This window comes from Brassica rapa, chromosome A10 (genome assembly GCF_000309985.2).
Source record: "Brassica rapa cultivar Chiifu-401-42 chromosome A10, CAAS_Brap_v3.01, whole genome shotgun sequence".
NCBI lineage: Eukaryota > Viridiplantae > Streptophyta > Magnoliopsida > Brassicales > Brassicaceae > Brassica > Brassica rapa.
The window spans coordinates 1,916,187-1,939,486 of record NC_024804.2 but is presented as its reverse complement, the minus strand read 5'-3'; the positions used below and the strand labels follow the sequence as shown (position 1 = coordinate 1,939,486).

The 23,300-nt window shown below is 38.9% G+C and overlaps 4 protein-coding genes across 5 annotated transcripts; 2 read left to right on the top strand and 2 right to left on the bottom strand.

The window, feature by feature from the left end:
- The first annotated feature begins 1,734 nt into the window (after nt 1-1,734).
- Nucleotides 1,735-5,993, top strand: LOC103844170 (DNA repair protein RAD16). Its single transcript, XM_009120953.3, has 16 exons — nt 1,735-1,947; nt 2,043-2,126; nt 2,254-3,230; nt 3,319-3,441; nt 3,515-3,588; nt 3,689-3,752; nt 3,846-3,992; nt 4,083-4,168; nt 4,259-4,328; nt 4,422-4,544; nt 4,654-4,884; nt 4,981-5,085; nt 5,171-5,323; nt 5,405-5,493; nt 5,574-5,654; nt 5,754-5,993. The coding sequence occupies exons 1-16, from the start codon at nt 1,902-1,904 to the stop codon at nt 5,824-5,826; spliced, it is 2,526 nt and encodes an 841-aa protein (XP_009119201.1). The 5' UTR covers nt 1,735-1,901; the 3' UTR covers nt 5,827-5,993.
- A 493-nt stretch (nt 5,994-6,486) lies between these two features.
- LOC103844176 (mitogen-activated protein kinase kinase kinase 18) lies at nt 6,487-7,910 on the bottom strand. Its single transcript, XM_009120959.3, has one exon. It carries the CDS (start codon nt 7,683-7,685, stop codon nt 6,672-6,674), a length of 1,014 nt encoding a protein of 337 aa, XP_009119207.2. The 5' UTR covers nt 7,686-7,910; the 3' UTR covers nt 6,487-6,671.
- A 9,175-nt stretch (nt 7,911-17,085) lies between these two features.
- LOC103844178 lies at nt 17,086-19,591 on the bottom strand. 2 transcript variants are annotated; one of them, XM_033282583.1, is made up of 4 exons: nt 19,225-19,591; nt 18,407-19,073; nt 17,470-18,373; nt 17,086-17,382 (listed from the first exon to the last, which is right to left on the bottom strand). In XM_033282583.1, the coding sequence occupies exons 1-4, from the start codon at nt 19,537-19,539 to the stop codon at nt 17,214-17,216; spliced, it is 2,055 nt and encodes a 684-aa protein (XP_033138474.1). In that variant the 5' UTR covers nt 19,540-19,591; the 3' UTR covers nt 17,086-17,213. The 2 variants fall into 2 exon arrangements, with proteins under 2 accessions (XP_033138474.1, XP_009119209.1); XM_009120961.3 differs by having other exon boundaries at nt 17,470-19,073.
- Nucleotides 19,592-19,793: 202 nt separating this feature from the next.
- Nucleotides 19,794-20,935, top strand: LOC103844177. Its single transcript, XM_009120960.3, is given in 4 exon segments — nt 19,794-19,880; nt 19,883-20,017; nt 20,316-20,339; nt 20,438-20,935. Coding segments are annotated over 4 exon segments (585 nt in total). The 5' UTR covers nt 19,794-19,804; the 3' UTR covers nt 20,788-20,935.
- Nucleotides 20,936-23,300: the final 2,365 nt, after the last annotated feature.

Here is a 23,300-nt window from a genome sequence, read left to right as displayed (position 1 = left end):
ATTTACTTGCGCATGTTGATATCATATTTATTACATTGTTTACAAAAAATTTTAATGTTTCTAATTAGGTTGTTTGTTTTTAATAACTTACCTTTCTAATATGGATTACTTGCACAAGTTAAAATCATATCATATGCAAATCATTTTTTGACAATACACATTTAATATCTTTCTTTAAACGATTTTATTATTTATTGTGCAAAATATTGTGTGTCATTAATATGAGAAATAAATCGACTGTATATATATATGAGACACCCAAAGTCTTAAAATACAAATATTCTCTTTTCATTCTTTAAAGTATTATTCACAAATCTCTCCTCTCATACTATTAAGGTATTACGACGATCCGGTTTGTGTGCTAAGAAAAATATGTTTAGACGCAAATGCTCCTCATCTTTAGAACCCTGAACTCAACTCTTTGTGTCTTATCTCCAAAAAGCATGTCTGCTCTATCTTTTCCATGTGTTGAATACTGGTAACGATAATATGGTCTTCCTTTTTTTATATGTAGACTAGGTCGTGAGAGTGATAGTGATCCAGAAGACCTTGAACATGCTGAGAAGTTTCGCCAAGTTAAAGCAGTTCTTGAAGAGGTTCTTTAGTACTTTCTCTTTTTTTGTTGAATATAGTTCGGGGAAAGTATTACATAGTATCATTTAGTAACACTATCTTATATTATTATTTTTTGTTGAATATACTATCTTATAAGTAAGCTAGCATTATGTATTTTTTATTTAATTCATGAGGTCATTTTCTCACAGCAGAGAACCTTTTGAAATAGTGCAGGGAGGAAATTTCTCAGGGATATACAGGAAGGTTCAACTGAAGCCGCTGAAGTAGAATGGTGAAGGCGAAGAAGAAAGACCTGTAAAAGCCCTTATGATTTTTAAATACGGCGGTGTTCTAACTCACATTGGTAGAAAACAGGTGTTTACATACTCCACCATTTAATTTTTCATTGTTATATATATATATATATATGTTTTCCAAATATGAAAGAATTGTTTAACTTATTGATGTTTGCTTCATCTGTATGCAGGCAGAAGAGCTTGGTATATATAATTTTTTACAGGTTTCTAATTGAATTTGCTTTATTTATCAAGAAATGTACTTCATAATTTATATTATTTATGGATAATATTTCGATTTTTATTATATTTTCTTTTAATATGTCTACATAAATTTTTGGTTATTATTTATAGAAAAATAATATTATTCACCTAAAATAAAGAATTACGACACATATACAATACAATTCTAATTAATGATAATATAAATTCTGTTACTTCTAAAACTATACACTCTTTATTCCATTTTTTGAATGAAAGTATTTTCGTAAACACACAAAATATTTTGTGACGTTGCAATTATACATACACACAATATATGCCTCTTCATACTCGTTATTGTGTTCCCTCTCATGAGGTGCGGACCGAGAGGGAACATAAAATACGGACCGGTTATGTTCTTATGTCCGTACAGGGTGCGGACCAGAAGTTTAAAAGGAAATGAAAAGAGTTGATACTTAATTAATGAAGACTTATAAGGAAAACATCAAAGTTTAAATTTGTCCGGTTGAATCACTGTATAAGGGATTCTAAACTGGATTATAGCTCTAATGTAAAATAAGTTAAAAGTTATAAAGGAAATTAAAAGAGTTGATACTTAATTGATGAAGACTTAATAAGGAAAACATCTTTGATAATTGACTTCATTTGGTCTTTTGTTGTGTTTAGTTTTTTCCATTAAGCTAAGAAAGAAAAGGGAAGTTGACACGTGTGACATTGTGTTTCCCGCCGTTATCGGCAGTTGCATACCTACTCCCCTCTTTATTAAACACCTCACGACGATTAGATAAACCCTAAATCGCTCGAAATCGAAATTGAGTTTGCTGCGATATGGAGCTTCGATCTCGCAATAACCGGACTCTTCAATCGAACCAAGGTACTCTCTGTTTCCTCCGATCGTCTCTGTTTTATTCGGAGAAACATCGGAACCATGAACAATAGATCTAATTGTTTTCTTCTCTTATGAAACAGAGAATCTCTATGACGAAGAAGAAGTCGATGAACAAACTTATACTATACCTTCTTCTTCAGATGACGACGATTCAGAGTTTCAAGGTTTCTCTTTTTTGACTACTCACTTCTCTTTTTTCTAATAAACTCTTTTTTTTTTAAATATAAATTAATGCTTAATTATACAATCCTTCCGACGATATTTAAATGATAATGTGAAGAATGAACATAGGTGAGGAAGAGGAGGAGAAGGACGATGATGATGATGATGATGATGATGATGTCGATTTGCCAAATCCTGCACCCGCCCCGGCTCGTGCTCCTGCTCCTGTGCCATGGCCACCACTCCCAAGAGGCGTTAAAAGAAAGAGCACACGTGTCATGAGAGAGAAAGGCACCCTCTTGTGGGAGATTTGGGAGGAAGAGGATCAGAAGTGGATCGACCAACACATGACAGAGGACGTTGACTTGAACCAGCAGAACACCTTAATCGCCGAAACCGCCGAGCCGCCTCACGATCTGATCATGCCGCTTCTAAGGTACCAGAAGGAGTTCTTAGCGTGGGGATCGAAACAGGAGCAGTCAGTTAGAGGAGGCGTTCTTGCGGATGAGATGGGGATGGGGAAGACCATACAAGCCATCTCTCTCGTTCTCGCCAGGCGCGACTTCGACAGGGCTAAGGCCAAAGAAGCTGTGGGGTGCACGCTTGTGCTTTGTCCTCTCGTTGCTGTCTCTCAGTGGTTAAGCGAGATTGATCGGTTTACGTCCCCGGGGAGCACCAAGGTGCTTGTGTACCATGGGGCTAAGCGTGAGAAGAGTGCTCAAGAGTTGAAGAAGTATGACTTTGTGTTGACGACTTATTCCACCGTTGAGAATGAGTTCAGGAAGTGCATGATGTCTCCCAAGGAGCAGTGTGAGTATTGCAGCAAGTCGTTTTACCCTGCGAAGCTTGTTATACACAATAAGTATTTCTGTGGGCCCAACGCTGTGAGAACGAGTAAACAATCTAAGCAGCAGAAGAAGAAGAAGATCTCTGTAGCTGCTTCATCGTCCAAGAAAGGTAAGGAAGCTGATGAAGGAGAGGGTAGCAAGACGAAGCGTGGCAGGAAGAAGAGTAAAAAGGCATTGGAGGATGATCAGCTTGGTTCTGTTGATAGAAAGAAGTCTCTTTTGCACTCTATTACGTGGAACCGGATCATTTTGGATGAGGTTAGTACAAGACCTGTCTCTTTTGTTTTGTCAATGTTAAGTGGTTTGGTCTATAGATATGACGTTGGTTACTATTTAATTATACCAGGCTCATTACATTAAAGAAAGGCGTAGCAACACTGCGAGAGCTGTTTTTGCTTTGGAGGCTACTTACAGATGGGCTTTGAGTGGTACCCCTCTCCAGAACCGTGTTGGAGAGCTTTACTCTCTGGTTTGTTAATCTTTGCTCAAGTTTGTCTATAGCACTTAAACATTATCTGACTTGGCTATTTTGTTTTCCTCAGATTCGCTTCTTGCAAATTCGTCCATACTCGTATTACTTTTGCAAGGACTGTGACTGTAGAATTCTTGATTACGCGTAAGTTTCTAACCACACTCGATTCCTAGCTATTGCTCCTTTCTCTTCTGTTTCATTAGCTCATGATAATGTCTGCTGTTTGATCTCCTTTTGGTTGTAGTGCCCATGTAAGCTGTAACAGCTGCACTCATAACGCAGTGCGACATTTCTGTTGGTGGAACAAGGTAACAACTATGAGTTTGCCACTTTATATTACCAAAGTTTTGAAAGCAGGATCACCGTTTTAAACTGATTTTTGTAATGTTCAATCTTGCTAGTATGTGGCTAGACCAATAACAGCATATGGAGGCCACGAACTGGGTAGGAGAGCCATGGTGTTGCTTAAACACAAAGTTCTGAAAGACATCCTCATAAGACGTACTAAACTGGGCCGGGCGGCTGATCTCGCCCTTCCTCCTAGATTCGTATGTTGCTTTGTCTCCCTTGTCTTATGTAAATAAAGCTCACTATATAATTGCTTCCTAGCTTGAACTTACAAGTTTCACTTCTTGTAGATCACTCTGAGGCGAGACGCACTAGATGTAAAAGAATTTGATTACTATGAATCACTATACCAAAACAGTCAATCGCAATTTAATACGTTAAGTACCTTCTATTCTACTGTCTTCTGCTCCTTGGTTCATGTAACAGAATTTAATATTGACTGTGCGTTGTACGTTTCTGTTTGCAGGTACGTTGAGGCTGGGACATTGATGAATAACTATGCACATATATTTGATCTTCTCACCCGTCTGAGACAGGTGTGTGACATCTACAGTTCTCTGGTTAATGCACTTTCAGGATGATATGGGTTATAGGATTTGTGATATATTTTCTCTGCAATCTTTTTGCAGGCTGTTGATCATCCTTACCTTGTGGTGTATTCCGCTTCTAGTGGAGAAAACGCTAACTTGAATGGTGAGAACAAAAAGGAGCAAGAATGCGGTCTCTGCCACGAATCGGCTGAGGACAGCGTTGTAAGTGTATCAATTTTCGATCTTTTTTAATTTCTCTGTATCTTGTCTAACCTTATATTGTTCAGGGATCTGTTAGATTAATATTTTCTTTGGTTTTTTAACTTTGAAGGTGACTTCTTGTTCACATGTGTTCTGTAAAGCGTGTTTGATTGATTTCTCTGCATCCCTGGGGAAAGTCAGCTGCCCGACATGCTCGAAACTACTAACCGTGGATTGGACTACCAAAGCTGGCACAGAGCAACATGCAAACAAGGCGACACTAAAAGGATTTAGAGCCTCAAGCATCTTGAATCGGATAAAGCTCGATGATTTTCAGACAAGTACAAAAATAGAGGCTTTGGTATGTCTCTACCCTCAAAATAGTGCACCCTGTTAAGTTTCTTTGGCATTTTGAGCTCTTTTTATTTAACCATGTCGTGATCATGTTTGTGCGCAGAGGGAAGAAATCAGATTCATGGTTGAAAGAGATGGGTCTGCCAAAGCAATAGTTTTCAGCCAATTCACATCATTTTTGGATTTGATACACTACACCCTCGGGAAGGTAAGCAACCCACTACGCTCCGGCTATGTTAATTCTTTGACATTGGTTTTAATCATAATGAAACACTATTTTTTTTACAACACAGTGTGGGGTTGGTTGTGCCCAACTGGTGGGAAGTATGTCCATGGCAGCTAGAGATGCTGCCATCAATAGATTCAAAGAAGATCCAGATTGCAGAGTCTTCTTAATGAGTTTGAAAGCGGGAGGGGTTGCTCTCAACTTAACAGTCGCTTCACATGTAAGTGTCTAGATAACAACTGTGGACTAGAGATGTGCGCCTATTCAAAATTTGTTCTCACATTGAATTAAAACTCTGTAGGTGTTCATGATGGACCCGTGGTGGAACCCAGCGGTTGAGAAGCAAGCACAAGACAGAATACATAGGATCGGGCAGTACAAGCCAATCAGGTTTACACTTTAGTTCTCCTTGGATCTCTATATTGTTGATGTGTGTACTTGAGAATAATCTTTGGATACATTTGTTACAGGGTTGTGAGATTTATAATAGAGAACACAGTGGAGGAACGGATCCTGAAGCTTCAGAAGAAGAAGGAACTTGTGTTTGAAGGGTGAGTAAAAGATCCCCCTACTTCTTTTGCTTCTATTTCCGAATATAAACTATTGTTACTTAGATGTTATCATGAACACACTTTTTTGTTTCATTACAGGACCGTTGGTGGTTCTCAGGAGGCCATAGGAAAGTTGACAGCAGAAGATATGAGGTTTCTGTTCACCACCTAACTTAATCTATTTAAGAACAAGAGGTTTTAGTGTGTATAATCATAAGATATGGTACCGTAAACCCGTTTTCACCTTTGTTATATCTTAAGACATTTGATGATGACTCATCTATGGTTTGATACTCCCTTGCAAGAAAAGTGTTTTAATACTTGAGTGAAGTTAAGTAGCAATGTAGCATAACAAGGTAGGTTTTCAACCTGTCAATTATTTTATTATAACTAGATTTGTGTGGAAGCAAAGACATAAAAATGAATGAATCATCAAAATGACCTAACCAAAGCTTTCCACACAAGAAAAAAAATGCGAATCCTTAACAAAGATTCGTAACGAATCTTTCAGTTTGCCTAAACACTCCGAAGTGACCAACTAACCAACCAACCAACCAACCAGTTCGGCTGGTTCGGCATCTTTGTCGCCTTCATTTCTCACTTTACATACAAGCTAAAATCATTGCACTCCACAAATCCTCCTTTAGTATGCTTACCACAAATCTCATTCTTTTACCTAACTACTTCGCTAAATCTAGTTTCATACAGTTGTAGTTACAAAACATATTGGCAAATAACTCGTACCATTTCTGGCATATATGCTTGGCTAATAAGGCGTTTAGAGTAACACATCAAAAGTCCAATCTCACTATATTTGTTATGAACAACAAAATTTGGAATCATGAGAATTTTCTTATAAAAAATGATGGATTAGTAAATGTATGTACATGAATTTGATCTAAATCTCAACTGCTACCCAACCTACATTCACTCAAATTCAAAATTTTCGATTTTCTTCAAGACTAAACAATTTTCCCTAATTCAAATAAAATCAACAATTCCTCATCATGTGACCGACTAATCATTATTCCGTCGAACCGTGATCCAATCTTCACCGCCCATATCCCACGTGGGATCCACCACAGCCTGACCAATCCAGCTTAGCAGTCCAATTCTTTCCTCGTGACATTCCCACCAGCTTGGACGCTCCTGATCCTCCTCCTCTTCCACTGACCTCCAGAACATTTGATCCGTCACGCTTGTCGGTGAGTTCGTAACCAAACCGGTTACAAACTCCGGTTCTGTGTTCGGTTTGGTTGTTACAAACGGATGGTTTAATAATTGCGTCGCTGTCCATCTCTCCTTCGCTTCTCTTCTCAAACACTTTCCCAAAAAATCCTTCGCTTGTTCTGTAAGCGAGGAAGGCAGCTCAGGGGACTCACCCATATACCCGACCCGGTAGAGAACCGAAACCGGGTCGGTATAATCCGCATCACTCCACGGATGAGAACCGGTGACCATCTCTATCACCGTACACCCCAGCGCCCAAATGTCACTCTCCTTCCCTTGCCTCTCTCCACGCGCCACCTCCGGCGCCATAAAGGCCGGAGTTCCTCTAACCGGTTCGGTTAACTCCGGTTCAACCCGTTTCGCGCAGCCGAAGTCAGCGATCTTGGCCTCTCCGTTCTCTCCGACAAGCACGTTGCTTGCCTTAACGTCGCAATGCGCGATTCCCTTTGAGTTATGAACGTACTCCAAACCAAGAAGTATCTGGCGCGTGTAGCTCACAACCCGAGCCTCGTCGATGCAACCACCGTTCTTAGCCGCCACGTCGGCGAGAGTACCGTACGGTGCGTACTCCATGAGGAGGTTGTAAGTAGCTAAGGGCTCTTTCGTAACTTCGCATCCTCTGTATCCGATGACGTAAGGAGAATTTAGGGAGGAGAGGAGTTTGGCTTCTCTTTGCAAAAACTCCGACTGGTGAAACTCGGCGGATTTCACGGCGATGGTTTCTCCGGAATCTTGACACGTGGCGGCGTAGACGGTGGCGGACGAGCCACGGCCTATTGTTTTTTCTCTAGTCCAATTCATTAGAGAGAACTATTTCCAAAAGAAAAAAAGATTTTTCTTTCTCTTTTTGGTTGTTGTAATGTTTGTTTGCTTTCACTCTGTTATTTCAGAGAAAGGTATATATAAGGAAGGATTTTAATTTTTCGTTTATTTTTTGGAATAATTAGAGAAAGTGTATAGTTTTGGTAACATCGAGTTTATCTACCAACGGGAAAATAAAATGGAATAAGTAACTGTATAAGATGATGTCGTCTATACACGTGGAGTTTTAAGAAAAAGTTGATTACCAAATTTTTTTGTTAAAACAAAATGTGTACAGAAGAGAAACTCAAGAAACGTGAGCAAAGAGGAGTGAGGTGGCAGTGAACGTATCTAACGAAAGGTTCGATAAGAAGTGACGTGACCCTTGGTTAGGAATGGTAGAGTGCTTACTGGTCTTTCTAACCTCTGTGAGTCTAGAAAGTGATGACGTGTCGAAATTCAGGTAGTCAAATAACTATTTTGTTTCTGTTCCGACCGGAGTTCCGTATATGTCTCGAGCAACGTGTCGTCAGAGTTAGGAGGCGACTAGGTGTCGACAAGTGTCCAAATCTTTCCTTTGGCTTCTTTTAGGTAAACAATACTAGTATATTCTTTTTTTTTAGGTTCACATGAATTAGGTAACATACAAAAAATATGGAAAAGAGACGTACGGATATTTGGTAGATTTGAAGCTTGGTCGATAGTATTTATGTTCTTCATATTTGGAGATTTGTCGTTACATTTTTGTTTAGATATTTGTAAAAATCATATTATTTCATAGCAAAACAACCAAGCATTAGTTGTGAAAATGGTGAAGACATATATGCTGCATACATATATAGTATATACATAACTCTCTTTTTTTTGTATTTGTGATTGTGTTTGGAATTTATATCAGGTTTTTGATTTTTAAGAAAACACAAATGACAAGATCAAATGTAAAACTTGGTTACTTTTACATAAGTTCCAGTCTTAGGAAAAGAATACGGTTATATATATAATCACTTTTTTTGTAAACAATGTACGGTTACTACATTGAAATTGATAAGAACTTCCAAGAACGGAAGAAGAGGGGTGGCTTTACCCACTGTCAGTTGAATTTTTGAATAACTATAGTAGTAGTCATCATTAACTTATAACAAAACTTTCATGGGTGACATCTGACAAAAACTAACAAACATTTAAGAATTAAAAAAATGTACATATATAAAACCACGGTCTTTATTTTTCCCACTTCTGATCGCGTTACTATTCATGTAGTTAAGGATACATTACTCATATAAGTTTTGGAGGTTCGTGTGGTAGTCTCACCGTCACCGAATGTATTAAAATATTTTAATCAAATATAACAATTAGAAACTATTATCCAACAGGTTTCTCGATCTCAATAATATAAAACTCGAACTCGGATTGCAAACACAAATAAGAACTCTTCTTATTAATCCCTTGAGGAAACTAACTCAAAACCTCAAGCTCACAAACTCATAAAAATCACACCAATATCCTTAACTCGACTTTGGTTTATATAACACCATATTTGTCCTAATCCTAATAGTAATAACTCATATTAAGATATCTCCTAGATATACTTTGATCCTTATCTCAAAAGACCATAAACCTATTAGTATTAGGACTTGCTTCTTCCTCAAGCTATCTTCAAGTTTGCTCCAACATTCTCCCTTTCAAACTTGAACTTCTTTTCCTCAACGTCATGCATGCCTATGAGATCTCGCATCTCTTTGTATTTGAGTCTTCCAAGTGCCTTGGTTAGTATGTCTGCCTTTTGCTCATTTCTCGGTATGTGCTCAACTGTCATCAAGCCTTTCTCCACGCATTCTCTTATAAAGTGATACCTGGTGTGGATGTGTTTGCTTCGTCCATGAAACACCGGGTTCTTTGTAAGAGCTATGGCTGATCTATTGTCAATGCGTATGACAGTCTTCTCACGTGATGGTCCAACGATTTCTTGGAGTAGATCTTGGAGCCAAATGGCTTGTCTAGCCGCCTCAGTACCTGCCATAAACTCAGCTTCACATGAGCTCAAAGCAACTGTATCTTGCTTCTGAGAACACCATGTGATTGGACTACTTCCGAGATAGAATATGTGACCCGTTGTGCTTCTACCATCATCTGGATCTACGTTGTGACTAGAGTCACTATACCCCACTAGCTTCGTTGCATTACTCTCGGCTTTCTCAAACGTAATACCAAATGATGTAGTTCCTCTAAGATACCTTAAGCACTGCTTGATTGCCGCTCCATGTGATACTCTCGAACTTGACATATATCGACTCAAAACACCCACAGCATAAGACATATCTGGTCTTGTATGGAGAAGATATCGAAAACATCCGATGATTTTCCTATAGCCTGTTGCGTCGATCTCTTTCTCCTGCTCTGACTTCTCTAATTTGAGTCCAGACTCCATAGGAATAGCTACAGGGTTGCAATCTTTCATGCCTGCCTCCTCTAAGATCTTCAAGGCGTAGCGGTTCTGGTTCAGAGTGATCCCTCCATCATGTTGTGTTACTTCGATCCCAAGGTAATATGACAATCTGCCAAGGTCACTCATCTCGAATGTGTTTGCCATCTCCCTTTTAAACTCATTAATGGCCTTCATGCACGTTCCAGTCACGAAAAGATCGTCAACGTATACAGCCACAACTAAGAGTTTTCCTCCTATCTCTTTTCTGTATACCGAGGGCTCCTTGTGGCATCTTGTGAACTCAAAACTGAGTAGAATCTTGTTCAGTTTATCATTCCACGCCCTAGGTGCTTGTTTTAGCCCGTACAAGGCTTTCTTGAGCTTATAGACCTTCTCTTCACTACCTTTTACTTCGAACCCCTCTGGTTGTGACACATAAACAGTCTCCTTTAACTCTCCGTGCAAAAACGCGGTCTTTACATCTAGGTGATGTATTTCCCACCCATTTGTTGCTGCGAGGTTGATGAGTAGACGTATGGTCTCAATCCTGGCTACGGGAGCAAAGACTTCCTCGTAATAAATCCCATATCTTTGGACATAGCCCTTTGCAACGAGGCGAGATTTGTACTTGTTGATACTTCCATCAGAGTTCCTCTTGAGCTTGAAAATCCACTTTAAACCTATCGGTTTTGCTCCTGGGGGAAGATCCACTAGTTCCCAAGAATCAAGCTTCGTGATTGACTCTATCTCTGCTTCACATGCTCGTAGCCACTCCTTGTGTATCTTAGCTTCTTCAAAGCTCTCTGGTTCATTGTTTAGACACATAAGTAGACGTTCACCTTCTTCTTCTGCAAGTAACAGCACGTAATCTTCTAAATATTTAGGTTTAGAGATGACTCTGGTTGACCTTCGCAGCTCCATTGGGTCATTCTCACTAGTCTCGTCTCTGTCATCCTCACTTTCACCATTGTTTTCTTCTTCTACGCTGACTTCATGATCCTCTTCAGCGACCTTTTCCTCTGTTTTAATCTCTCCCGACTCTGTTTCTTGTAGACCATGATTCCCAAATGCTCCGGCTATTACCTTGAAGCTACCAGCTCCGTTCTCATCTGTCATGCTTGTGCTCCAGTTCCACCCTTTTGTCTCATCGAACACAACGTCTCTACTCACGATGATCTTCTGGCTTTGGGGATCAAACATGCGATACGCCTTAGACCCCGGCTCTGTCCCTAGGTGAACTAACATACGCGACCTATCATCCAATTTTTTCAACAGTTTGGCTTCCACCTTTGCATATCCTATGCAACCAAAGATTCTCAGGTGACCAATATTTGGCTTCTTAGACCGGAAAGCTTCATATGGCGTTTGATCCTTTACAACTCTACTTGCAATCCGGTTTAGGAGATAGGTGGTGTGTCTTACTGCCTCACCCCAAAGATAATTAGGCACAAACATATGTTTCATTATGCTCCGAGTCATCTCCATCATTGTTCTGTTTTGTCGCTCGACTACACCGTTCTGCTGGGGGCTATATGGGGCTGTAAGGTGTCGCCTAATGCCTGACTCACTGCAGTATGTGTTGAATTCCCGAGATACAAATTCTCCTCCTCTGTCCGTTCTAAACGTTTGAATCTGCATCTTTGTCTCTTGTTCTACCAAGCTCTTGAATGTTTTAAACTTTGTAAACGCCTCGCTTTTTTCCTTTAACAAGGCTATCCACATATACCTTGAGAAATCGCCTATTAGCACAAGTATATACCGATTACCTGCACTTGTACTTGGTGTGATGGGACCACACAAATCGCCGTGTACAAGTTCAAGTGCTTTTGATGCTCGATAAGATGTTGCTTTCGGAAAAGAGTGTCTTGCTTGCTTCCCAAGTAAGCATGATCCGCACACTTTTGCTTCCACATCGATTTTTGGTATTCCGGTAACCAATTCACGTTTCATCATGGACCTCATTGTCTCAAGATTGATGTGGCCTAACCTTGCATGCCACTTGCTCGATTCACTCGTCTTGGTAGATAGGTAGCACATTGTCTCTTTAAACCCATGCGTACTTTGTAGAGTCGGTTTTTTGACCTTGTTGCTTTTGCAATGAGTTTGCCGTCTCGATCATGCATTATAAGGTCCTCTCCTCTCATTCTTACATCACATCCCGACTCTGTAGCCTGCCCTAGACTGATGATATTGCTCTTTAAGTCTGGGATGAAGTAGACATCTGTTATCTTCCTTGGTTCTCCGTTTCTGTCAGTGAACTCTATCGTCCCTTTCCCTTTGATGTCAATGCGTGAGTCGTCGCCAAAACGTACTTTGCCCGTAACAGAATCATCAATAGACGCAAAGTATCGCTTATCTCCACTCATATGGTTCGACGCACCGTTGTCGAGATACCAGACATTATCCTCATTGTTGCTTGCTTCATAGTTACTCGGCACTATCTTTCCCTCATTCAAGTAAACGACCTCGTGCATCATGAGCTCATCAGCTTCTTGCGTCTCACCATGATCGTTTTCTTGAACTTCTTGCAGTTTTAACAATCTATCTGGACATTGAGCAACGAAGTGTCCAACCTTGTCGCAGCGAAAACATGTAATCTTCGATGCATCTCGTACTTCGGTGTAGTTTCCATAATATCTCCCACGTCCTCGTCCTCTATATGGAGAGCGTCCTCCTCGACCTCTGCCTCTATACTCATTATTGTAGTCTCGATTTGAAGACTGCTCATTGTTTGCAAACATTAGTTTGTTTTGATCATCTGGCGATTCTTCTTGATCAGTTACACGCTCCTCATATGCCTTCAAGCGGCCAACAATATCTTCAAAACCAGTGGTCTTAAGATCCAAGACTTGTTCTAGGGCCGCCACGATATGAATGTACTTCTTCTGTGGTAGACTCTTGAGAAACTTCTTAACAAGCTTGGTTTCATCTATATTCTCTCCCAAAGATGCTGATTTTGATGATATCTCTGCGAGCTTTCCTGCAAAAACATCTATTGTATCCGTATCCTTCATTGTGAGACGATCAAAGTCGGCCATCAACGTTTGTAGTCTTGCCTCTTTAACTCTTTCCGCACCTACATGACGAGTTTTGATCGCTTCCCAAACTTTCTTAGCTGTATCTAGTTCTCCAACTTGAAGTATAAGAGCTTCTGGTATTGATTGAAACAATAACGCCATCGCCATATTATTCTTCTCCTCGTCTTCAACTTCCATCTCTATTATTTCCCAAACCTTATGAACTTTGAGTAGGATCTTCATTCTCATAGCCCATACAGTATAGTTTGTTGTATTGAGAATGTGACACTTGATTGAAGACCCGCCTTCTTTTGGTTTCGAAGCTGCAACTATTAGATCTCCCATGACCTAAGCTCTGATACCAATTATTATCCAACAGGTTTCTCGATCTCAATAATATAAAACTCGAACTCGGATTGCAAACAGAAATAAGAACTCTTCTTATTAATCCCTTGAGGAAACTAACTCAAAACCTCAAGCTCACAAACTCATAAAACTCACACCAATATCCTTAACTCGACTTTGGTTTATATAACACCATATTTGTCCTAATCCTAATAGTAATAACTCATATTAAGATATCTCCTAGATATACTTTGATCCTTATCTCAAAAGACCATAAACCTATTAGTATTAGGACTTGTTTCTTCCTCAAGCTATCTTCAAGTTTGTTCCAACAGAAACAATATGTAGCTTTAGATATCATTAGACGTGCATTTTGTATGAAGAAGCTACAAGATGAGTTTACCCACAGGAAGTACTGTTGGGTAGAAAGACAGGGAAAACGAATTTGGTCAGGCATTTACGGCTGTCCACTGGAATACGCACATTCACAGCTCATACGCACATGTACGCTTTATTATCAACCACATGCAATTAACTCCCACATTCACGTGTTTTAGATATTTACATTTTTTGAAAATGTATATTGTATGTATTACTATAGAAAACATGGTCAAATGTTGAGAAAGAAAAGTTGTGTTAAAAAAACTTATGTACATTGGTGAAAGTTGCATGCGTAGTTGCGTATGTAGTAATTAATATTTTTATGAAATACTAATTGATGCAAATTATTGGATGTTAAAGCAAACTACTAATAAGTGACTCGGTAACTTTAAGGCTAGTGGGGTTTATACATTGGCTAGCGGATTTAAACTTCGCATAAGTCTAAGCATTTGAATATTTGTAGTTAGCATGTGAATTTTGAAATGGTGCAAATTACTTAGGGCATCTCCATCCCTACTCCATTTTTTCCTCTAAAATAGAGTAAAAGTGAATATGGAGTAAGGAATGATCCAACACAACTCTATATTTCACTCCATAATGAAATTTACTACATTTTATGGAGTAATCTATTTTTTGTTTGTTCATCACTCCATAGGAAATGAAGTAGTGTTGGAACAATTTTACTCTATTTTCACTTTTACTTCATTTTGGAGAAAAAAATGGAGTTTTACATTGGAGATGGTCTTAGCGTTGTTCAATACGGAGGTACTTAAAAGTAAAACTTTCAACATTCATGAATACATATTTAATTTAATCATGAATTATACATAATTATGTACAGTTTGATATGACCCATATGTCATCGACATGCTGCTTAATTTTAAATTGGGCTAGCTGACTTGTGTTTCTTTTTTTTCTTTTGACTAAGGGCTTGTGATTCTTAATTTTATTACAATATAGTAACTCACATGAATTGGTACTAGATCGGTGAATACCATTTTAAAAATTGATGGTAATTATTAATTAAATACATTTTAGTAATATTTCTGTAGAGAAATTTCTTCTGTTGAAAACGAAAGAATGGAAATACGGTCATAGTTTGATATGTAAGCTTTTCATGTACGTATGCTTTTAAGGCGTGTGAGTGTAGGGATCGATATTAACACGTAGCATGAATACAAGGAGAAGTGAAAAAGGTTCTTGTAAATGATGGCAGCCTACTCAAGCAACAACCTACTCAATTCAATTGTTAATTTCTTTTGATAGTAAAAGAAACCAAACTAGCTAATCGGTAAAAAATGGATATACAATGTCTGGAAATGCTTTCTTTTATATATATAAAAAGAATAGAGCGGTTATGTTGCTTCAGAGTACAAACTTTAGATATCAATATCAAAGACAAATTAAAGAGTATGATATAAGTAAGTCATATATTCTCTCTGTTATAGGAAAAAAACTACCTGAACTTTATTTTTAATGATCGAGAATGATGATGATATTATACATTGGTTTGGTCAGATGATGATATTATATATCAGCTTAATGTATTATTAAGTAAACCAAATGTTACTATATATAAAAAATGATGAATAAGCAAAACTACATAAGGATAATATAATTATCTGTTTTTTGAAAGAAATGATAATATAATTATGGCCAACTGCCGACTTGCTTTTTGGTTAATATACCAGCTTAAATGTATGTAAAAACATTTGATGGAGCATAAATGTGAAACACATACGAGTGTATACAACTTGTAGAAATATATGTTAACATTCAATTCAATTTATTCCAATTGGCTCGACGGTGAGTAATTGAACCGGTTAGGTGAAGTTGTTACTGTCTACCGAATTACAATCCAGTTTGAGTTTGAAGGTGTATGGAGACTGAATCGCTTTATTGTGTTGTGTAAGTGTAACTATTCACACCAGTTGTTTTTCTGTCAGATTTGTCAGTTTAGGACTTTAAATGATTTTTCTTTTGAAGTACAAAGAAGTTACTAACACATCAGTCACTAACTGCACTCAAAAACCCAACGTGGCAAAACGTCATTCAGTCTATATTTTCAGGTTGTGATTTATCAACAATACCACAGCCAATGAAATCCCAAACGATCATTTCATATGATTACAATGATAAAGTAAATGAGAGAATCATTATTTTAAAAAGGTGCTGGGTAGGAGAAGTTGAGAAATATCAAACTGTAAAAGTGTCAATAAAGTTACAATTATATACTGACAAATCACACTAATTCATTTGGTCATGGTTTATTAGTTACCAAGCAATATCAATTCTATAATTCACAGCTGCGTAAATTCAAATAAGTATCATCAGCTTAGTTGAGTAGTTATTCAATTTTCATTTTTGAGGTACAAAAGAAATATAAGGACTAGAAACTAATTATTCCTAGAAGATAATTTGATGCGTGGCTTATAAGTTTGCTTATAAGTTACTAATTAAAATAAGTGGATTCTCCAACAACAAGCATCTCACTTGTGTTGTGTCATGCTTATATTTAGTTACATCACATAACCAGATAACCGACAATATTATTAAAATATGATTTATCAGAGCAAAAACACCGTCCATTCTCTCACGTTTAATACGTCTCTGTTTTGTTTATATATATATTAAAATTTTGGTAAAGCTTATTCCTTGAAATAATGTTTATATATTGATGAGAAAAAGGTGAGTTGCTAAAGAATTGTGTACATTCATATCATCTCAACCTCCATCTTTTACAAATAATAACGTGTATCATGTGGAACCGAAACACATAGTTTACAATATAATATTGTTGCTGGCGAGACTTCGAGAAAACGATCGACTAACAAAGTTTCGTCGGTTGTGTGATTCGAGTGACGAAGTAATGTATCTCTGTAGTTCTTAAGACTTTTTTCTTGGTACAGACATTCAAGTTTTCGTATCGTCTATTAAACCTTCGCCTTTCGTGTGGTTGTCAATACAAAAAAAAAGTTGATAGATCCAACAATAGAGATAGATACATGACATATTTTAATATAATCATTAAAGAAAATAAAAAACTTGTTGATTAATTGCTTATGAGTAGACCATAAAAACACAATCAATTAATCAAAGTTCGTACGCATAACTTTTCTAAATGAACTCACAACCTTGATACTTCGAGACTAGAAGCTTAGAACTAACAAATTCTCCGTAAGAACCTACAGGCCCAATGGGCCATACGACTAGTCTAAGACTGACATCATTTGCTGGCGACAAAGCCAGTACTCTAGAGTAATTGAAAATGAATTATATACTTGAAAACAAACAATCTTTCGAGCCCCAAGAAAAACATGAGAGGCGAGAGAGAAATAAGAGAGTACAATGTATTAAATATTACTCTGCCTTGGAGATTGGAGGAACAGAGAGTTTGGTCTCTAGCATAAACGAGAGATCATGCATCTGTGACATCAGCTCTTCCCCAACATCACTCTTTGACTTGCGAGATATTGCTGTTGTGCCTACAAGATCAAGCGTTTGATCTTTACCATCAGGATCACTCGTTCTGAAGACAAAGCAAAAAGAAAACAAAAGAGATCAGAGATTGCATACAGAGATCAGAGAACAAGATGTTAAGGAGTAAATAAGAAACCTCTCTACGGACAAGGTTCCAGAAGGCATGTCTTTAACTTCCTCTGAGTTGGTTTGGTCTTTACTTTCCGGAAAATAATCAAAGGGAAGGTCTCTGTGATGGTTATTTTCCCCAAACAGGTTCATTTCCGGATTCTGCTCAGCAGATGTATTTACATGGTTCGTGGGAGGCTGCACAGGTGTTTGCGAAACGTTTGAGGGTGTGAAACTATCCCAAGCTCCAAAGAGATCATCTTCTTGACCTTTGGCCATGTCAGATATCACGCCTGTACCAGTATTCTGCTTCTCATCTTTGCTCTGTTCATTAATATCATGCTCAACATGCGCCAGCCCATCAAATATCTCCTCTTGGGAACTTTCCATGGTTCGTGAAAACAGATTACTAGGAGTCTTGGAGTTAACTGAGCTTGCAAAATCATTCCAGTCATTGTCACCATCATTATCATCCGTAGGCGTCTTCCCAACTGCTTTCTTTTCACTGGTTTGCCATAGATCATCTCCAATCCAATCAATATCCATGGATGAACTTCCATTGCCTCCCATAACTAGTCCCTCATGGACAGTCTGGTCGTTGTTTTGAGTCTTGCCAGTAACACCACCAAACAAATCATCTTGCAGCCAGTCACCAGCTTTGGAAACATAAGCAGTTGAAGAATCTGCTGGTTTTTCATAGAATAAATCTTTTCCGGAACCAAAAACAGAATCCATATGAGCAGACAGATCAACTTGAGAATTTACAAACGGATCGCCACTACTCTTTTCCTGGGAAACAGTTTGAAAGTCAGTACCCCAATCAGAGGAAGAGGCAACAACCTTGTCATCGAAGGACTTGAGGCCAGCATTTGATGATAATGCTCCCTCAAACAAACCAAAATCTCCATCCTCTTTAGAAGAACTATTTCTCTGACCTTCTCCACCCTCGAACAAACCAAGATTACCATCTTCTTTCAAAGCACTACTTCTCTCAGCATCTTTACTCACAAACAAACCAAAACTCTCATCCTCTTTCGACGAACTATTTCTCTGAGCATCTTTCTCCTCAAAGAAACCAAAACTCTCAGTGTTTTTAGAAGGACTAGTTCTCTTCTCATCTATCTCCTCAAACAGGCTAAGGTTTTCATCCTCTTTAATAGAGTCCCCTGCATCTTTTCCCTCAAAGAACCCAAAGTTCCCCTGATCTGATACAGAAGCACTATCCCGTGCATCTCGTCCTGCAAACAAACTAAGATTCTCATGTTCTCCAGATGAAACATTCTTCTGCGCATCTTTTCCACTCTGCAGTGATTCAGCAACTCCCTGACTCTTCACACCATCAAACAAGCTAAGACTACGCGGATCCTTAAAATCATCTTCCTCCTCCTGTTTGCTCTCAACCGGATCCACTTTAGAAAAATCTCCTCTTTCTTCAACGAAATAATCATCAAGACTAATCCCTCCTAAATCCAGACGGTTCTTATCATCAGGTCCATTGTTTGAAGCCTTCTCTTCCCTTGCTAACCATTGAACTTCAAAATCAAGAAACTCAGACACAGAAACTCCTTTTGCTACAGAAGCTTTAGCTCCAATTCTTGATCCATTCGTTTCCTTTAGTGGCTCCACCATCTCCTGCAGATTAAATCGTTTCATAAAGTCATTCTTCTTTACAATAATACCACAGCACAATCATATTCTACATCTGACTACTAATTTGTTTAATATTCTCAGCAATGCACAATCAACAGAGCGTATGAACGATGAGATTTGATTGTTTTTTTACCGATCCGTCCAGATCGAGAGAGGTGAGAAACCATTTGTAACCATGAGTTGATGTAAACTTGATTGGATCAGGAGGATTCTCGCTCGTCCGTTGCTGTTCGCCGCAGAAAACGCAGATCAGAGAGTCAATCCCTCGCAGAAGCTTTCCTTTACAGTTTCGGCAGCGGAGGTAAGGAGGCGAAGCGTCGAGCTCCGCGATTGCCTCCGGAGCTGTGGGAAGGGTGGTGGTAGAGGAATCGAATGAGGAGAGCTTAGCCTCCCTACGAAGCGAGATCTTAAGTTCGTTTATCAGATCCGACGAGATCTCCGTCGCCATTTCGAGTCTCTCTCTGTGTCAACAATGCTCTAATGTGAGGGAGACGAACGCTTCAGTATAAACCAAAGATAACCAGTTAATTGAACCGGTACCGGTTTGATTAGATTTTGGTTATCTATTATTTTTTTAACTGTTACCGTCCAATTGGTTGTTGTAACTAACTTTAGATTTTTTTTATGTAATAATTAACTGTCGATGAAATTAAAACAGCAAAGCGTCAAAATCTAAAAATACATTTTCACACTCGCCGGAAATTCAACTCGTAATGACGGATCTGCGTTTTTTTATGGCGAGCCACGCGGCGGCGTTGAAGGTTGGACTAGCTTTGATGGGGCTGAGTATGGGGGTTACATACTTGGTCCGCCTCTCTACTGGCATCTCACTGAGGCTTTGGCTGCCGTTAGCCACTCTTCCGCTTCCTCTTGTCCTCCCTGCGCGTGTGATTGTTCTTCACAGCCTCTTCTCACGATTTCCAAAGGTAAATAGAAGCTGAGGTTTTGCTTCGTGTTGCTTGAGTTTGAATCTGAGAACATATAGATCCGCAATGATTAGTGTACTGATGAGTAGGTTTAGATCTACTTGTGTTGTTGAGATCTCTCCATCATAGAAGATTTTCTCAGCCTCTAGTCTCTACAGTATTGATTCTTCTATTGTTTGAGTTAAACAGTATCATCATTAGGTTACGATCTGTAAACTAATAGGGTTTTTTTTTCCTCTAGCGTTTTTTCACAGTCAAGAGATTGATACTTTTCTACTTGTTTCATTTCTTATTGCAGGACTCAGCAATGCTTCTTTTGCCGGTGAATTCATTGTTTACTTGAACTGTATATAGTTTAAGAGTCCTTTAAAGTTTAGGTAATCGAGTCTTAATATTAAACATATTTGCTTCGACGTGTAGATTGTGCAAGGCATGATCCAGAAGTGAACGAAGACACTGAGAAGAACTATGCCGAACTTCTGACCGAGGAACTGAAGCTGCGTGAAACAGACTCTTTAGAGAAACATAAACGAGCGGACATGGGGCTGTTAGAGGCCAAGAAGGTAACTTCTTCGTACCAAAAGGAAGCAGATAAGTGCAACTCGGGTATGGAAACATGCGAAGAAGTTAGGGAAAAAGCGGAGTTAGCACTCGCCGAGCAGAAGAAGCTAACGTCTAAGTGGGAAGAGAGAGCTCGTCAAAAAGGATGGAGAGATGGAGCCACCAAGTCTAATATTAAAACCAATAGCAATGCTCAGGCTGCTGCTTAGAAACTCTAGGGTTCAGCAGAAAAGATCATAGCTCCAAAACCACTCGTGTAACAATCTTGAATATCGTAGTTCATATTCATAATCAATTAATCATATTATATTGCGAGTTTGTATATATGGCCTAACCGTGACTGGCATGGCATTCATATTTCCACGTCGTCGGTTACTCAGTCGGTTTAGGTCTGGACCGAGTTATTGACATCCGGATCATGTTTGGATCGTATGGGCCAGACTTCTCACAGCCTCAAATCCAATAAGTTGGTCCAATGTCATATCCTCGTGGTCGGCAACATTCCATAATCTAAAAAAAGTAGTATTAAATTAGCCGCAAACTAAGAAAACAAACAATACATTCACAATATAACCAACCATCACGAACAGTTTAGTTCAATATTTGACATGATGAGATGTTGTCAATTTTGCACCTATAGTCATTTTGTAATTCAAACATTAGATCTTTTATTATCTATCGACCACAAGACCGAGGTCGTTTTCACTAGAAAAAGTGGTTTAAATCGTAGGGGTTCTATTTATTTATTATTGATAATCATGACTTTCAATTTTAGTCTTTGTAGAAAAAGAAGGTAAAAAGGGAGTGCCACCCACGCGCCCCAACATCTCTCTCTGAAACCCTTCGTCTCGAGAGCAGCCGCCGTTGTTTTCAACTCGCCTCTCCGGCGCCTCTCGGCGTTGTGAGAGGGCCACTGTCGCTCCCATATGTCCATCTGCTACTCCGTCATGGGTCCGGTCGGTGAATCAGCGCTCTGTTTCTGGTCTTGACTAGCGTTCTCCATCTCTTCGATTGAAGGACTCGCCGTGCTGAGAGAGCTCAGATGCTGGTGCTTCTAGCGACTGTACCGCATCTTCGCAGCCTCTCCTCACCAGATCTTGCGCCGCCTCTCCGTCCACCGCAAAACCCTAACGGTTTGGTTTAAATTGTCGCTGTGAAAGTTGTCTTATCTGTCAAGGGTCATTTGGATGTGCACCACTACGAGCTTGTGGTCTCGGGACTTCAGACTCAGGATTGGAGGCGGTTTGTTCGTCTCTCCATGGGTCAAAGCTTAGGTGTTTGCTATTGAGTGTAGCTTTAATTAGCTCCTCATCCCTCCTTTGTGTCGGATTTGGCGTTGCTTGGTTGTCTGGGTTTTGATTGTAGGTTCAGCTGATACGGGTAGTGGAGGTGGAGGCTCTTCGTTTTCTTGGTGTTTCAGGGTTTCACTTTGTTCCTAGAGGAGGTAGTAAGGCTCGGAAGTGGTGATGCTGCCCCTTTCTCTTCACCGGCTTAGAGGACGAGCGTGGTTGAGGAAGTTGAGCGCTATTAAGCTTCTGTGGTTAGTGTTGTCCTGTCTTTCGTCGGATCTTGGCTCAGACCGTGTCCCAGCTCGGACCTTGAGGGCAGTCTTTGAGCGGGCTTGTGTTTGTTCTTTTGAGAGATGACAAATTGTTCAGGTAGCCGGATGAATCAGCTTCTTGTGAGTGTTGTGCTTTCTCGTTCACTAGTCTTCGGTCCTCTCCCTTTAAACCTGTCTCGGCTTGTCTTCTCGCTCGGACTTCTCAAGTTTGTATCATTACTTTTCGTCCTGTTCGCTCCAACGCAGAACGGCTAAAGTATTGATTGATTTTGTTTCCATGTTTTTACTTTTTTTGCCGTGGAAACAAGTTTTGAGATCTTCTAGTTGTTAATCACATCTTGTAAAATCTCAACTTTCATTATGAAATGATATTTACAATTTAGCAAAAAAAAAAAAAAGAAAAAGAAGGTAGACTTTTCCGGTCTCATTTCTAAAACGTCAACAGAAAATATAATTTTATAAGTAACTTTTGTCTCTTTGTATTTCATATTCGTGATTATGATATTCACACAAAATCATGTAGCTATTCAAAGCTTCATCATTCTGCATACGAACACTTTCACGCGTAAGTGGCGAACTCTAAGAAAATGTTTTACGTTTCACATGTCCACAAAAAAAAAGATCAACCAAAGATTACAGCTGATATAATTAATTTTATTATTAATTTCCTATATGTGTGTGAACTTTCCCCACATTTATGGCCACTGGATATTTTTAGTTTCCCTTGGAGTTGAATTTCAAATCGTTGCATCTATAATCAATACTCACTTTTAAACCGGCCATTTTTAGGTGGGAAGTGGGGTTCACGGTTTCACCTTTGTATTTATCATATCCTCTCTCCATTGCAAATTACTGACAGCTCCACAAATATTTGTCAAACTTTTTTTGTAGATCTTTAATTAATTAGCTAAATTAATGCTAATCAAATTTCTATCTAACTGTACACTTAACTGCAACTTAAACTACAATTAGCAAAAACGCTTTAATATGACAATAGTGTAGTATGTCCGTTTGTACTAAAGTAGTATGTTGTTGGCATGTTGCTATGTTACCATTTAAATTTTACTATTGGTGAATGCTTGTGAAATAAAAATAGTGAAATGCTGGCAGAAAAAAACAAAAAAAAAAATAAACTTCAATAGTTTATAGTCACATAATATT